Raw genomic sequence first — 14,722 nt, forward strand, 5'->3', positions numbered from 1 at the left:
AGTACTCTTTAGCTTCTAATACTAAAATAATAGTACTCCATATCAGTCACAAAAAAAAAAAACTCTTTATATGCACAATCATTTCATTGTCTCAACTCCCAATTCACCAGGAAAAAGACACAATGTGGGAAATAGAATTCATTTGAAAAATGTTATTGTCTTAAATAGATATTAATAATTTATAGAGTTTGATGGTAAGGCATTGCATCAAAATGTACTTGTAGAACTGAGTGTGTACATATCCAACTGCAAAAACTTTAATTACAAATATGTAAGATGCCCCTATCTAAGTACACCATTCTACTTCACCCTTGGTCAAAATTCCCATCTAGGTTCCCTAGGTATAATAAGACCGTGATACTGGTCTTCTCTGGACTTTGCTCTCCTTTTATCGTCTTCCTCGGCTTCACTCTCATTTCCTCCATTTTGCTCCTCACTATCCTTCTTGGTTTCACTATCCCCCTCACCCTTTCACTCTCCTTTCCTGCTTATGTGGTGCACACCAACCTGTTTTTACTATGCAAGAAAGAAAAGAGAAATATACAAGAAGAATCTATGCAATGAGAACTCAAAACATTAAAACTATTTTTACTCCGGACTTAGAAGCAATAGGAAGCACAGCATATGAACATCTGCACATTTGTGCACTATGCATGAATAAAGTAACAAACAGCAATAACATGCCATAAAGAGATGATTTTAAAAAATCATGCCATAAAGAGAGAGATGAGAGGTGGGTATCTGTTTTGGGCTCGAACAGTTATAGTTACTAGTTGATGATTGCAGCACTGCACTAGTTCATTTTTACCAAGGCTACTAAAATTTTTGGCAGCACTTTTCTTTTACTAATTCTGATTAGGATCAAAACTTTTTCATTCTAATTTTGTGGAATCAGAACCATTTGGATCAATTGAAAATCTTCGATCTGAATTTTGTGGCGTCAGAGCCACATAGGAGAAATGAAAAATCCAGGTGTGAAAATACCAATCTGATGTTTTTACTATCATGCACAACTATTGTTGGACCAAAACCAAGTGGCTACCAGAAATCTGCCCCATGTTATTGGCTGCTCTGATCCAACTCCAAAATTTGGTTAAAATTGGGTATTACCAGTTAACAATCCGGCGCAAACGGTGGCCCCTAGTCTAATGTCAATAGCATAGATTCCAATTGATAAAGGTTGGAAATTCAATAGCATTTATTCCAATTGAGAAAGGTAGGACCTTCTTCCAAGTTCACCTCTTGGTACATTAGTAATTTCCAGACAGTTCAAGGCATTAACTGGTGCAAAGACCAAACCCAATTTCCTTTTTTAACATAGAAATGGTATTACTTTGCTGAAATTTGAATCCTAACGTAGAAATTGTTTGCCTTTTGCAACACTAGGTGCATATGATAAACCTGGTTTAAAGACTGCTCCTTTGATGAATAGACAGCTTTAAATGAGCAAACTTTGTTGAATTGGGGGATTTGTTCAGGTGGGATAGAAACACTTGAGACTGAGACCTCTCTATTGCTTCATGAACAAACGAGGCTTCTTCAATCTGGTTTTTCTGATCTGTACACTGCATGCTCTCTCTTTCTATATCACTAATTTGTCTGCTCTACGTGCTCTCTCTCTCTCTCTCTCTCGTCCGAGAAGCCCTCTCTCCCACTGTACACTGTATGCTCTCTCTTTCTATATCACTAATTTGTCTACTCTGCATGCTCTCTCTCTCGTCCAAGAAGCCCTCTCTCCCACTTTTACCTGTGCGTATTCTCTTTATCTCTCACTGGTTTATCTCTCACTGGTTTCTCTGTTGTGCGTGCCCCCTTTTTCTTATCCCCTAAACTTTCTCTCTCTATTAGGGGCCATTGGTCTTTTGGGTTCCGATTGAGCCCGGGCCAAGTTTTGAATCTCAACCATCCATTTTAAAGTAGGTGAGTATAGAAAGCTTTCCCCATAAAATATACAATATCAAAAAAAAATGAAAATCAACCTACCTATGCAGAGCAAAAAAATATGATTGCCTTGGATAGTATTAGCATAGTCATATTTGTTGTATGTGAAGCACTTGTTAAAAGGTGAGAGAGAGATAATTGTGGCATATATGAGAGAGAGAGAGAGTTGTGACGTGCATGCATGTGAGAGAGAGTAATGTAGGTAAGAAAATTGTGGGAGGAGGAGAGAAAAAGTCGGAAGAAAAAAGATGAGAGAGAGATACGTAGGAGACAGGTATGTGGGACTAGAAGAGAAGGGAAAGGTTTCTATATTTCCCCAACAGCATAGAAGATCTATGCTTCCCCTGTCATCCAACTGTTCAATTTTGATCAAGAGAGCTACTCACCGTTTGATCTTAGATCCAATGTGTCAAAGTATTTTATTTTTATTTATTTTTATACAAATTGTATGAATATGAAATTTGGTACGTACCATCTTATCATTGGGGCGAACCTATAAAAAAATATTAAAAATAATTTTTCAATAAAATATAATGATCAAAATACCCCTTTAAACATTCAAAGGTATTTTGGTCATTTTATTTTATTGAAAATATTTTTTTGAATATTTTTTGCTAGTGCGAGTTTGATAGAGGATTGGATGTACAAAATTTGTTGTGAAAATAGTTTATAGCAAAAATTTTAAAAATAAAATAATGTAAAGATGTAGCATTGTGATTGGGGCAATCTTAGCCCTCCATTCAAAATGGACAGTTGGGGAAGTATATATGTTTTATTTTGTATGGTCATCTCTTTCTTCATGATTTACTCTCACTTCCTCCCATATTTATTTTTTCTTCCTATATTTATCTCTCTCATATTTCTCTTCCAGACAAGCTTTCTATGCTTCCCCTACCGTATAAAACTTATATACTTCACCTTATCCAACCGTCCACTCTGAACAGGGGGCTAAGATTGCCCCAATCACAATGTCACGTCTCTATATTATTTTAATTTTAATTTTTTTATATAAAATATTTTGACACCAAATTTTGGAGGTCCAATCTCTATTAAACTCGCACTAGAGAAAAATATATATGTATTAAAAAAAAAAAAGATTTATAGTCAAATAAAATGAACAAAATACCTCTTGAAATTATATTTTATCGAAAAATTATTTTTAATATTTTTATAGGTGCATCCCAATGAAAAGATGGCACATACTAAATTTCATAATAAAAAGAATTGTATAAAAAAAACTAAAAATAAAATACTTTGAGACGTCGGATCTAAGATCAAATGGTGAGTGGTTGATCAAAATTGGATGGTTGGATGGTAGGGATAGCATAGATCTTCTATGTTGTAAGGGAAGTATAGAAACATTTCCTTAAATTGGGAAGAAAAAAAAATTATTTAAATTGAAGAAAGAAGAAGATAATACATCACCACAATAAAAAACAGAGTTACCTAGAAGATAAGGTATTATCATACTAAAAAAGAAGTTATTTATTTTTGTACCTTTTGATGCATGTGGGAAAAAAGTATAATGAGAATGAGAATATAGAAACATGTGAGAGGAGGAAAAGACGAGTAAATTAAATTGGCTTTTAGTTGAGAAAGCGGAAATGAGGTGTCATCACACAAGCAATGGAGTTATCTGTTTGTATATATTTTCATGTATATAAGATAAAGAAAGAGCTAATATAGAAATGTAAGAGAGATGGAGAGATGACAAAGTGTCATCACACAACTAAATGAACTATCTATTTTTAATATTTGCATGCATATAGGATGCAAAGAGAGATAATATAAATACGTAGAAGAAATGGAAATAGTAAATTAAGAGAAATAAAAGAGAGCATATGTAGAAATGTGTGAGAAAAAAAGGGATAAGAATTGAATGAAAAAAGACAAGTGGCGTGATAATAAAAAGGGTGTTGCTCTCGTTTAATATATAATAGATAGTTAGATAGAAAAGATATTTTTCCTACAGTTAATTTTATATTTTGTATTTTATATGTGGCTGATTTAATATTGATTCTAATGAGAATTACAAATCGTGATCAGAATCGGTTAGGAGCCCTCCCAAATTTGTTGAATGGGCACAAAGTTGAGAATAAAATTAGATATGAAATTTGGCGGCTAGAGCATAAAGGTATGTCATTGGGTGGGCACAAAGTCGAAAATAAAATTTCTCTAACGATATGATATACTTTAAATTGTCAAGTTTTATATCTAATGGCTAAAGACAATTGTTCAGTCTTTGTGCTGAAAGTGAATAGTCTATATTATACAATCTCTTAAAATAAAGTATAATTAAGCAAAAATTTTTTTTTTCACTATGAAACTAATAAAATTGTTCAAATGGTTATCCAATGCATAGATGTAACCGCTCAAGTGATTCAGTATAAATCTTGGATCTCAAATTGAAACACAGAATCTTAATCCTTAAGTGATATTCAGCATTAAAAAAATAGAAGTTAGAAGTGTCATTTTCCTTATTTTTATGGAAAATAAAAGACTACCATGCTTTTAACTTGAGACTTTTGAGTTATATTATATGGAAATAAATTTTATTTACTAGGACTATACTTCTTAGGGATGACATATTTTTAGAACCCTAGTTTTGAAATGGCAAAAGAAAATCTCCAACAATAGAAATTCCTCATTAAAATTTTAAAAATTAAGATTGTGCATTCTTATTTTACTTAAATAAAAGATGTCCAAGATTAGATATTTATCTTAAGGCATGTTGGATGATAGTTTTGTATGGAATAAATTGTCTTATTTAAAATTAACATCATATGGATAATATTGTTTTGGAATTGCATATAAGGAGACCATTTACAGTTGATATAAGGACGTGACAATTACTTACAATTTGAAGGTGCACCTTCCTCTACAGCTATGGACGTATCCGCATGCCAACTGCACCCAATGTTAAATACCTTCTCTATCATCGGTAATTTCATATATTTCCTTTTTACTTACCCAAAAAAAAATTATATATTTCCCTTTAATTATTTAATTTTTCAACCATTTTTAGTTATTTTTGCTAGAATGCTATATTTAACCGATGGCTTTAAATAAATTTCTGGCTAGAATGCTATTTCAAAAAAATAAATTTATATGTAAAATTGATGTCAAATAACTTTATTATGGACACTACCATACTATAATTAATTCATTGCTAGAATAAATTTTATAAAAACAGCAAACTATCATTGATTACGAGTACATCCAAACATACTGTTAATCTTACATACTTATCTTAATCTTATGCATGGGAGGAAACCTTTTACTAATTTGTATGGATAGAATAAATATATGAAGGCCTTGTTAAATAAACAATGGAAAAAAATTGAGCTCATTCAGATTAGTCCAATTCACCTTCTTTTTGCTTGAGAGTAAGTATAGGATATGAGATTCTCACATCACATTTAAATTCACTACGGTTATTTGACATCATCCCGGGCACCAAGACGTCAACAGAAGAGAGTTGGGGTGATGTTAAAGAAATCTAGGAAAGTCAAGCACAAGAATTGTATGCAGTGTTCAAAAAAATGTCGGATCAGGTGCATTCACATCTGATGTGCATGTGCGCGTGCGTGTGCGTGAAAGAGAGAGAGAGGGTGTGGGGTGTCGTGGAAATCAGTTTAGAAGATCCCATATAACTTTTCCATTTTACTATGAGAATACACTATAAAGAAAACCAGGGTGCAATCACATTAGCCTGTAAGGAAAAAAAAAACTCTTGAGAGAGACGGAGTGCAACATGCTTAAGATAACAGTTAAACTAGTTCCACCAACTCAAAGATCCATGTGATTTCATTGACAAAATATTAGCAGGACACCAGAAATATCAGATTATAGCCAACATGGAAAACCCCAACTCAAAAATCCTGACATTCAAAAAGAAATGCACAAGAAACTTGGTTCGATAATCACAGTGAACAAATAAACTAAGGTGGCATCATACATAGCTAAGAACTGAACCAAATAATTTAGCAGAGGACCAAGGCGCTCAGGCAAGTCTAATGCCAGCAATGCCCGGAAAAAGCACAAGAGGGATGCAAATAATGATGTAAAAGATGCTTTGATTCTTCTGCAAGCAATGTGTGAAGCCCCCACTTCTGTGAATAAAGTCTAGGCCAACCCATGTTCCCATTGTGAGACAAAATACGACCCAACCGATGCTACCACGGAGTAAATGGGCTACCAAACTTGGTGCTACAACAAATACAGGGAAGCGTGATGCTGTAGAAATGAACATCACTTAGTTACCATAAGTACTATATGCTTTTGCAAAAAGGAAAAAGAAAAGAAAAAGGACGCATGATGTGGGAATATACAGCATGGTAGAATTTAGAGAGTATGGTTTTTTATCTGCAATGCCACAATTAGTGTTTTGAGTGTCAAGTTCCAAAATGAAGATGTCATGCAAAATCCTGCAAAGCCATGTAACCAGTTAACCAAATCTTAATTACCATGTTGTAACATTATTTACTTTTATGTGAACTCTTAAGATCTATTTCATTTGCAGGCCAACTCTTTCTAGGCAGTATTCTCAAGCATTTCACTAAATATTTCAATAGTTGCAAAAATTTCTACTTGCGATTGAGAGAAATAAGTGCAGGTATATGCACAAAACACATCTGATTCTGAAACCAACTTCACTATTTTCCAATTCAACCCAGAAACGCAGAGTTGGATTTGGCTACAAAACTAGGAGAAAAATGGCCGTGTTTTGTTTCACAACTCTTCACCATTTTGTGTCCAGAAGGTAAGAAAACTTTCCCAATATAAGTGTTCCAATTTTCAGTTTGAAACTGCGATTGCCCATCTATTATAAAGTTCTCTAGGATTCTACTCCTATCAATGAAGAACATAATTGTTTCCTCGGGTGCAGTTGCCCATCTATTATAAAGTTCTCTAGGATTCTACTCCTATCAATGAAGAACATAATTGTTTCCTCGGGTGCTCAAAACTCAAACCCAACTTGATATTTTCCTTGAAAATTGCTCAACCATTTCTTCTTTTTAATTCTACCACACTTTGTCTCTACATAGTTAGCTATTCTTAAACGCCATCATAGACATACCTCGAAAATATGGGGAACAAAAGAAGTGTGCCAGAACAGCTAAGAAAGATGCCCACATTCCAAACTCTCCTCTGCAATGCAGTAAAATATTTGTTATGATGGGAGCATTAACAAAGATAGCTGTGAATTGGGAAAATCAGCAAGACCATTTTGGATGACAAATGAGTACATACCGCAATATATTGAATAGAACCAATGGTAAACATGAGAAGATATAAACAACTAAAAGCGAAGTCTGCAGGTGCGACTTATGGCCCAAGTAGTTCAGTAATAACAAAATTCTGTCAAGAGAGCAAGGAGGGAAAATTAGGGTGGTAGACCAAGATACAAAAATGATGTGATGCCATTGTAAATCTCAGTTCTCAGCCATTCGCATCAGAAAATAGCATTATGATCATTCTAGCCAATATTGTGCATAGAACATGAACTTTTTAAATGCCGTAGTCATGCAAATTCCAGAGGTGAGAACAATTAGCTAGGCATGAATAAACTCCAGTTATCAGCGATTTCAAATAAGGAATATTCTTGGAATAGTGTTAAAGAGGGCATGAATTTTGAGATTGCTAGCCTTGTGGTACAATAAAAGCTCCTTTCGTACTTGGATTATATTGTCTCCATCCAAAGGAGAATTGCTTTTAACTACTTGTGAAACAGTTTTCAGAAAGTTAGATCCATTCATTTAGAGTATGGAATTAGGTTCAGCGTGCCTCAAAAGTTCTACGATAAAAAATTTGATGCTTTGATAAAAATAGGATAAGGATCAGAAACACTTTCAGGTACTTCAGCAAAAGGAAAGTCATTCTGGTCACTGCGGCCAAATTCAAGCATAGAACAGACAATAGTTTAAGCATTTGGATCTCACTTTTGGTAAGAAATGCATCATATACCATGTATAGGATATTAAAACCCCATCTTTCTTGTTTGAATGAAATTCCTAGGCCATAAATCTGGAGTTTCAGACCACGGAGGATTCAGTGCACTCAGATTTACTTACTTGCAACCCAGATATGATACCTAGTTGTGGCATTGAACCAAAATGAACAGAGAGACACATACAAACGCACAGAGACACACACGAGAGGGGGGGGGGAGGGGATCATCTATATTCAGGCATCAAGGAGCTTATGATATCGAAGTTGATTATTGTGATTGCTACTTGTCGTGTAGCACTAAACAACATGTAGGCGTGCAAGGTTTTGTAATCAACCTCAAAGAGAGTAAGGAAATGTGGTTTCCAAGGATATGTGATTTAGTGTGCACTGATTCATTTATGATTTATTTATTTCCTTTATAACTTGAATTCACCCAGTGGCTAGTTGTACTTCTTTCACAATGTTTTGAGAAAAATGCCATAAAAGGAACAACAGCCCTTGTAACACCTTACATATGCATCTCATCTGCTTCAACAGGATTACTGGGGCGCACCGGCCAATTACTTTTTGAGTTTATTTTATATCTGCTCTAATACCAATTAGCTACATTTATATATATTACACTACTACATTTTCAATATCTCCATATTCTATATATCTTTTAACATTAATGGTATGATTTTTATGTCTAACAAACAAAACTGATGATCAAAAATTATGTTTTAATGTTATGCCTGCTGCGAAAGCTTGGGACTTTAAGAAACCCTAACTAGGCTTACAAAGACTTTTTTTCTTCTCTCAATTTTTTTTTTTTTATGGAGTAGTTCAGCTTCAGGAATCAGTCTAACAGAGACTTCAACACATGGATCCTTAGCCTCTCTATTACATACTTTATTTGATAAAGTTTTCCTTCATAGGAAGCAATTCTGGACAAGAAATGCCTCTGTAATGGAATTCAAACACCCATTATCATGCATGTGCATTTATCAACCAATCAGTAGCATAAAACATCTTGAACTTCTCAGAAGGATGGAACAAGAGTACCCATTTCCTGAAACAATGAAATAAACATGCCACTAAAATTACAAAATATGCCCTGAAAATTGGGATCAAAATAACGAAATATTACAATATATAGACAAGCACACTATAAGAAAAGCTACAAAAAGTTTATGAACTTAAATACCCAAATCGCAAAACTGCATAAATCCTGAAAACATTAAACTAAATAACCCATTTCCTTGAAAGAGTGGAATTGAGATGGCAAAAGAAACACCCAAAACTGTGTAAAAAATTGCCCACAAAATCTTTTAACTGCATCAATCTAGTAGCATAAACCACCATACATGAATCAATAAATGGAACAAAGGAGAACACAACCATAAACAAGTAGCATAAACCACCATACATGAATCAATAAATGAAACAAAGGAGAACACAACCATAAACAAGTGAAAGTTTACTATCATCACAGAGATATTTTCGACAAACGGATTAAGGGATATAATGATATGGAAAATGAACTGAAAACTAGAGAGAGAGAGAGTTCCCAATAAAAGGAATAAGGAGGAAGATAAACTAAAAACTGGGAATTGGGGAAGCTTACACAGCAGCAACAGAAGCTCCCCAGTGGTAGAAGGTGTCGCCTTTCTCTGTGTGGCCTAGCATTAGGCCATGCATATCCATTGGGCTAACCCACCAAACTAAGATCGGGAATTGTAAACTTAGTTATTTGGGTATCAGTGGAAATAATAAAAATCCACAAAAAATAGTGCCTATTCAGAGAATTTCTCAAAGAACTGAACCATGCCTAATTCTGGAATTGGGGTTTTGGGGCATGAGTCATCACCACACTCATTTCATGTCAATTATGAATTTCCAATGCTTTCTATGTAAGTTTCATTTTCTAATGTTTTCCTGGAAATTTCATTCTCTCTCTCGCCCTTTATTTAATTCCTAGGTCCCTGTGTTCTCAACCCCAGGCACTTTTTCTTAGGGCATGACTGAGCATAGTACACTGCCTCAATTTCTCTCGCCTCTCATTGGTTACTACCGAGGCCAAGGCCTTCTCTCTCTAGACCATGGTAACTTTTCCCTTCCTCTCTCTCCCTGCCTATAGCTTACCCTACTTGGGCAGACTTTATATAAGAGTTTATATAAGGTTGAGGCCCTAAATAATCAATTTAAGTTGTACTTCAAATATTCATTCGAAAAAGTTCTTTTGATGTCAAAAAAAAAAAACTCTCAAATCAATTATCCCAAAAGATATAGATGTAAAAAAAAAAAGAAATTCAAGTCTAAAAAAGAATGCATTTTATAATGCATTGTATGGGCAGTCAATTATCAAGAATTTCAAGTGTTTGTAAATATACTCGATTTACATAATTTTTTAAACTTTAAATTTTATAACTAGAAATTATTTTTCAAATCATCACAAAGATGTTTGCTACTAAAAATCTTCTTTGGATACTATTTAGGGATCCACCTTACTTTGATTGTTTAGGGCCTCAACCTTATACGAACCATACCCATGAATAAGGTCACGCCTTAAAAAATAAAAAAATGTTGTTTTTTTTGTAGAAAAACTTCCTATGCTTTGAAATTTTAGTTTCATATCTAATTAGGAAATTTAAAGTTTTAAAAATAATGCAGATCTAGTTAATCTACAAACAATTGAAATTTTTGAAAATGAACGATTTTGGATAATACATTACAAGATGCATTATTTCTAGGACTTGTGTCACGCCCCAAGAATTTACAATACCGATATTCTTGATATGTGACAGTCAAAACATATATACATCTCTTGATAGGAAAAATTTACAGTGGTGAATTCTTACAAAGTAACAAAAGAAAGTTTAAGCACAACTATAATATCTTCCAAAGTTGATCCTGACGAGTACTAAAAATGAAACCGCAGTTATCCTGAAAAAATGTTTACCATAGTTTGATGAGTTTGGCTACTCAGTAAGTGATCATCATAATCCTAAAAATAATCATGATTGAAAGATATCAATATTTTCAAAAAGGAGATCTATTAACAGGAATGCATTAACAGTTTCACTTTAAAAAATGCATAATTAAGTATAATCCGAATAATTGAAATGCATATAACATTTAACATCAATACATAATTCAAAAGATTTCACAAATACCCTACTCGCGTCTCAAGCAGGTCACCTATATACCCCATCAGCATCCTGATGGATCCACTTAATCCCTATTGGCGTCCCAGATAGGTCCACTTAATCCCTGCAGGTCCATTTATACCTCACCGGCATACCGGGTAAGTCCACTTAATCCCTACCGGCGAACCGGATAGGTCCACTTATACCTCACCGGCGAACCAGATGAGTCCACTTGCATACTTAAAGTATTTCTAAATCTCTTTAAACATTCGAAAGCAGCAATATCATGTACTCAACTTATCACTGAAATCATTAATATGAATTTCACTGAAACCATTAATAGCAGTCACTTTCAATAACATTTCTAAAATAACCAGTCAAATATTTTGGGCTCAAATGAAGAAAGGTAGTAGTTCGTAAAGATATTCTAGCATAATTGCCAATCTAATATGTATAGAAAAACTCTTATAGAAATTCAAGAATACGGAATTATCACAATTTATGGGATGTCAATTCGCAAATAAACATTTCACAGACAATGCTATATTCAAATACAAAAATATCCGTTTTCAAATAATAAGGTAGTCATTTGCACATGAATTTTACAATGTCTAAATATTCAAAAACAGTGGAAAGAAATGTCACAATTTTACTAAAAGCAGAAATATCGCATTTATTTCTGATAATTTTACAGTATCTAAAATTTTCTAACAATAGACAAGAAAAATAAAGAAATTTATTTTTCTTAGAATTTACAGCATTTAAAATTTCTAACATAGATAAAATATCACAATTTTATTAAAAACGATTATTTTTCAAAATAATGAAGTTACTTGCGCATAAAATTTATCGCACCTAAAACTCATGATAATAAGCAGAAATAATTATTTCATTTCATTTTCATTTTTTTTTAAAAAAGAACGAACTATTTTTCAAGATAATGAAGTCACTTACCTAAAATATTTGAGAGGGAGCTTCCGATAAAAATTCAGCTAGAGAGAGGAGCTGTCACACCCCAAGAATTTACAATACTGTTATTCCTGAGATGTGACAGACAAAACATATATACATCTATTGATAGGACAAATTTACAGTGGCGAGGTCTTACAAAGTAACAAAAGAAAGCTAGCACAACAACAATATCTTCCAAGGTTGATGTTGACTAGCACTCAAAATGAATCCGCAGTTATCCGGAAAAAATGTTTACCATAGTTTGATGAGTTTGGCTACTCAGTAAGTGATCATCATAATCCTAAAAATAATCATGATTGAAAGATATCAATATTTTTCAAAATGAGATCTATTAACAGAAATGCATCAACTGTTTCACTTTCAATAAATGCATAATTAAGTATAATCCGAGTAATTGAAATGCTTATAACACTTTTAACGACAGTGCATAATTCAAAGGATTTCACAAAATACCCTACTGGCGTCCCAAGTAGGTCACCTATATACCCAATCAGCGTCCTGATGGGTCCACTTAATCCCTATCGGCGTCCCAGATAGGTCCACTTAATCCCTACAGGTCCACTTATACCTCACCGGCGTACCGGATGAGTCCACTTAATCCCTACCGCGTCCCCGATAGGTCCACTTATACCTCACCGGCGAACCGGATGAGTCCACTTGCATACTTAAATTATTTTTAAATCTCTTTAAACATTCGAAAGCAGCAATATCATGTACTCAACATATCACTTAAATCATTAATATGAATTTCACTTAAACCATTAATAACAGTCACTCTCTATAACATTTCAAAAATAACCAATCAAATATTTTGGGCTCAAATTTAGAAAGGTAGCAGTTTGTAAAGGCATTCTAGCATAATTGCCAATTTAATACGTATAGAAAAACTCTTATAGAAATTCAAGAATACAGAATTATCACAATTTATGGAATATCAATCCACAAATAAACATTTCACAACAATTCTATAATCAATTGCAAAAATGTTAAATTTTAAATAATAAGGCCATCATTTGCACATGAATTTTACAATGTCTAAATATTCAAAACAGTAGAAAGAAATATCACAATTTTACTAAAAGCATAAATATCACATTTATTTGATGGTATCTAAAATTTTCTAACAATAGCCAAGAAAAATAAATAAATTTATTTTTCTAAGAATTTACAGCATTTAAAATTTCTAACATAGATAAAATATCACAATTTTTATTAAAAAGATTATTTTTCAAGATAATGAGGTCTTGTGTGCATAAAATTTATCGCACCTAAAATTCATGATAATAAGCAGAAAAAATTATTTCATTTTATTTTTAAAAAGAATGGATTATTTTTCGAGACAATGAGGTCACTTACACATAAAAACTGATAAAATAAAGATCCTAGACGAAAATATCACTATTTATTAAAAATAGATTATTTTTCAAAAAAACAATGTCACTTACCTAAAATATTTGAGAAAAAACTTCGATAAAATTCGGCTAGAGAGAGAAGAGCGGTGAGAGCACCATGGGTAAAGTCCTTAGAGGAAGTAAAGCCGAAAGGCTTTTCGGTGACACTCTTTAGACCAAAGGACAACTTCTTTTATAAAACATACATGGCTTAACACGCATGATGCAAAACGTCACACATCATTTAAGTGTCTCAATAGAGGGTTAACTGCAATATATGGCACTGCCACCACACAATATTACAATTAAGCATGGACGCACGTCAACTTTACTTAGCAAGAAGAAAAGTTTTGGACGCTTGCATACAATTATGATAAAAGAGTTGGTGGACCAAAGGTCCACCTTAAAGGAATGGACTAGCAAAAAAAAACTATTTGAAAAATAGTAAACTATTTGAAAAATAGTAACTTTTAATTATTAATCAAATATCCAAGAAGCTTGGGTCCATATTTAAATTGAGGAGTATTTTTTTTTTTTTTTTTGTAAAAAATTTCAGCATTATTACAGGAGCACACTGTGTTTGTAAAAGGGAGAGTGAAAAAGGAGTTGGTAGGCGATATCTTACCTTTAGTCCTATTTAATTTCTTTAAAACACCTCCACCTCATATATGAGGTGTAGCATTAATAGTAAACCTCTAATGTTTACAACCCACATGCACTAAAGGACGTGGCAGAAGATAAGAAAACAGAAGGGTAAAGAGATATACAAGTAGTGATGGTCCCTAAAGACCATAATGCCTATATGGACCATCATACTATAAAGAGTTTTTTTTTTTTTTTTGAAAATTTAGGATTATTACTTTCTTTTCCCCTTAAAGAAATTTAGTCCTCTAAATTTGTGTACTTGATTACTGAAAAAGCTAGGGATTTTTTTCTCTGATATCGTCTTCTCGTTTCCAAGTCGACTCTTCTCTTGAATGGTACTGCCATAATAAACGAACCAAAGGAATCTCCTTGTTGCGCAACACTTGTACCCTTCTATCCAGTATCAAAATTGGCTGTTCAATGAAGGATAGGTCTTTCCTGATCGGTAAAAGTTCATATTTCAAGATATGGGATGGGTCGGGCTGATATTTTCGCAGTGATGATACGTGAAAGACATTATGGATGTTTGCCAATTCGGGTAGTAAGGCAAGTCTATAAGCGACACCTCCGATTTTTTTTAAGATTTCAAATGGTTCGATGTAACGTGGGCTCAGCTTTCTTTTCTTTCTGAATCTCATAATACCCTTTATTGGTTAGATTTTAGATTTTTTAAGAAAACTCGATCGCCTTCCT

At 33.4% G+C, this 14,722-nt stretch overlaps 1 protein-coding gene and 1 long non-coding RNA gene across 5 annotated transcripts; both read right to left on the minus strand.

Moving 5' to 3' along the window:
• Positions 1 to 125: 125 nt before the first annotated feature.
• LOC148779316 (uncharacterized) lies at positions 126 to 1,792 on the minus strand. The gene is made up of 2 exons (XR_016048422.1): positions 1,402 to 1,792; positions 126 to 484 (listed from the first exon to the last, which is right to left on the minus strand). It is a non-coding gene; the product is annotated as an uncharacterized LOC148779316 (long non-coding RNA).
• Positions 1,793 to 5,717: 3,925 nt separating this feature from the next.
• Positions 5,718 to 9,878, minus strand: LOC18445947 (cold-regulated 413 plasma membrane protein 1). Of its 4 annotated transcripts, none has more exons than XM_088856838.1 (4): positions 9,500 to 9,878; positions 7,195 to 7,302; positions 7,022 to 7,092; positions 5,718 to 6,150 (listed from the first exon to the last, which is right to left on the minus strand). In XM_088856838.1, exons 1-4 carry the CDS (start codon positions 9,577 to 9,579, stop codon positions 5,945 to 5,947), a joined length of 465 nt encoding a protein of 154 aa, XP_088712964.1. In that variant the 5' UTR covers positions 9,580 to 9,878; the 3' UTR covers positions 5,718 to 5,944. The 4 variants fall into 4 exon arrangements, with proteins under 4 accessions (XP_088712964.1, XP_006856135.1, XP_088712965.1 ...); XM_006856073.4 differs by having other exon boundaries at positions 5,718 to 6,177; XM_088856839.1 differs by lacking the exon at positions 7,195 to 7,302.
• Between the last annotated feature and the right edge of the window lie 4,844 nt (positions 9,879 to 14,722).

This window comes from Amborella trichopoda, chromosome 13, assembly GCF_054954075.1.
Source record: "Amborella trichopoda isolate Santa Cruz 75 chromosome 13, AtrichopodaSantaCruz75HAP2 v2.0, whole genome shotgun sequence".
NCBI classification, from domain to species: domain Eukaryota; kingdom Viridiplantae; phylum Streptophyta; class Magnoliopsida; order Amborellales; family Amborellaceae; genus Amborella; species Amborella trichopoda.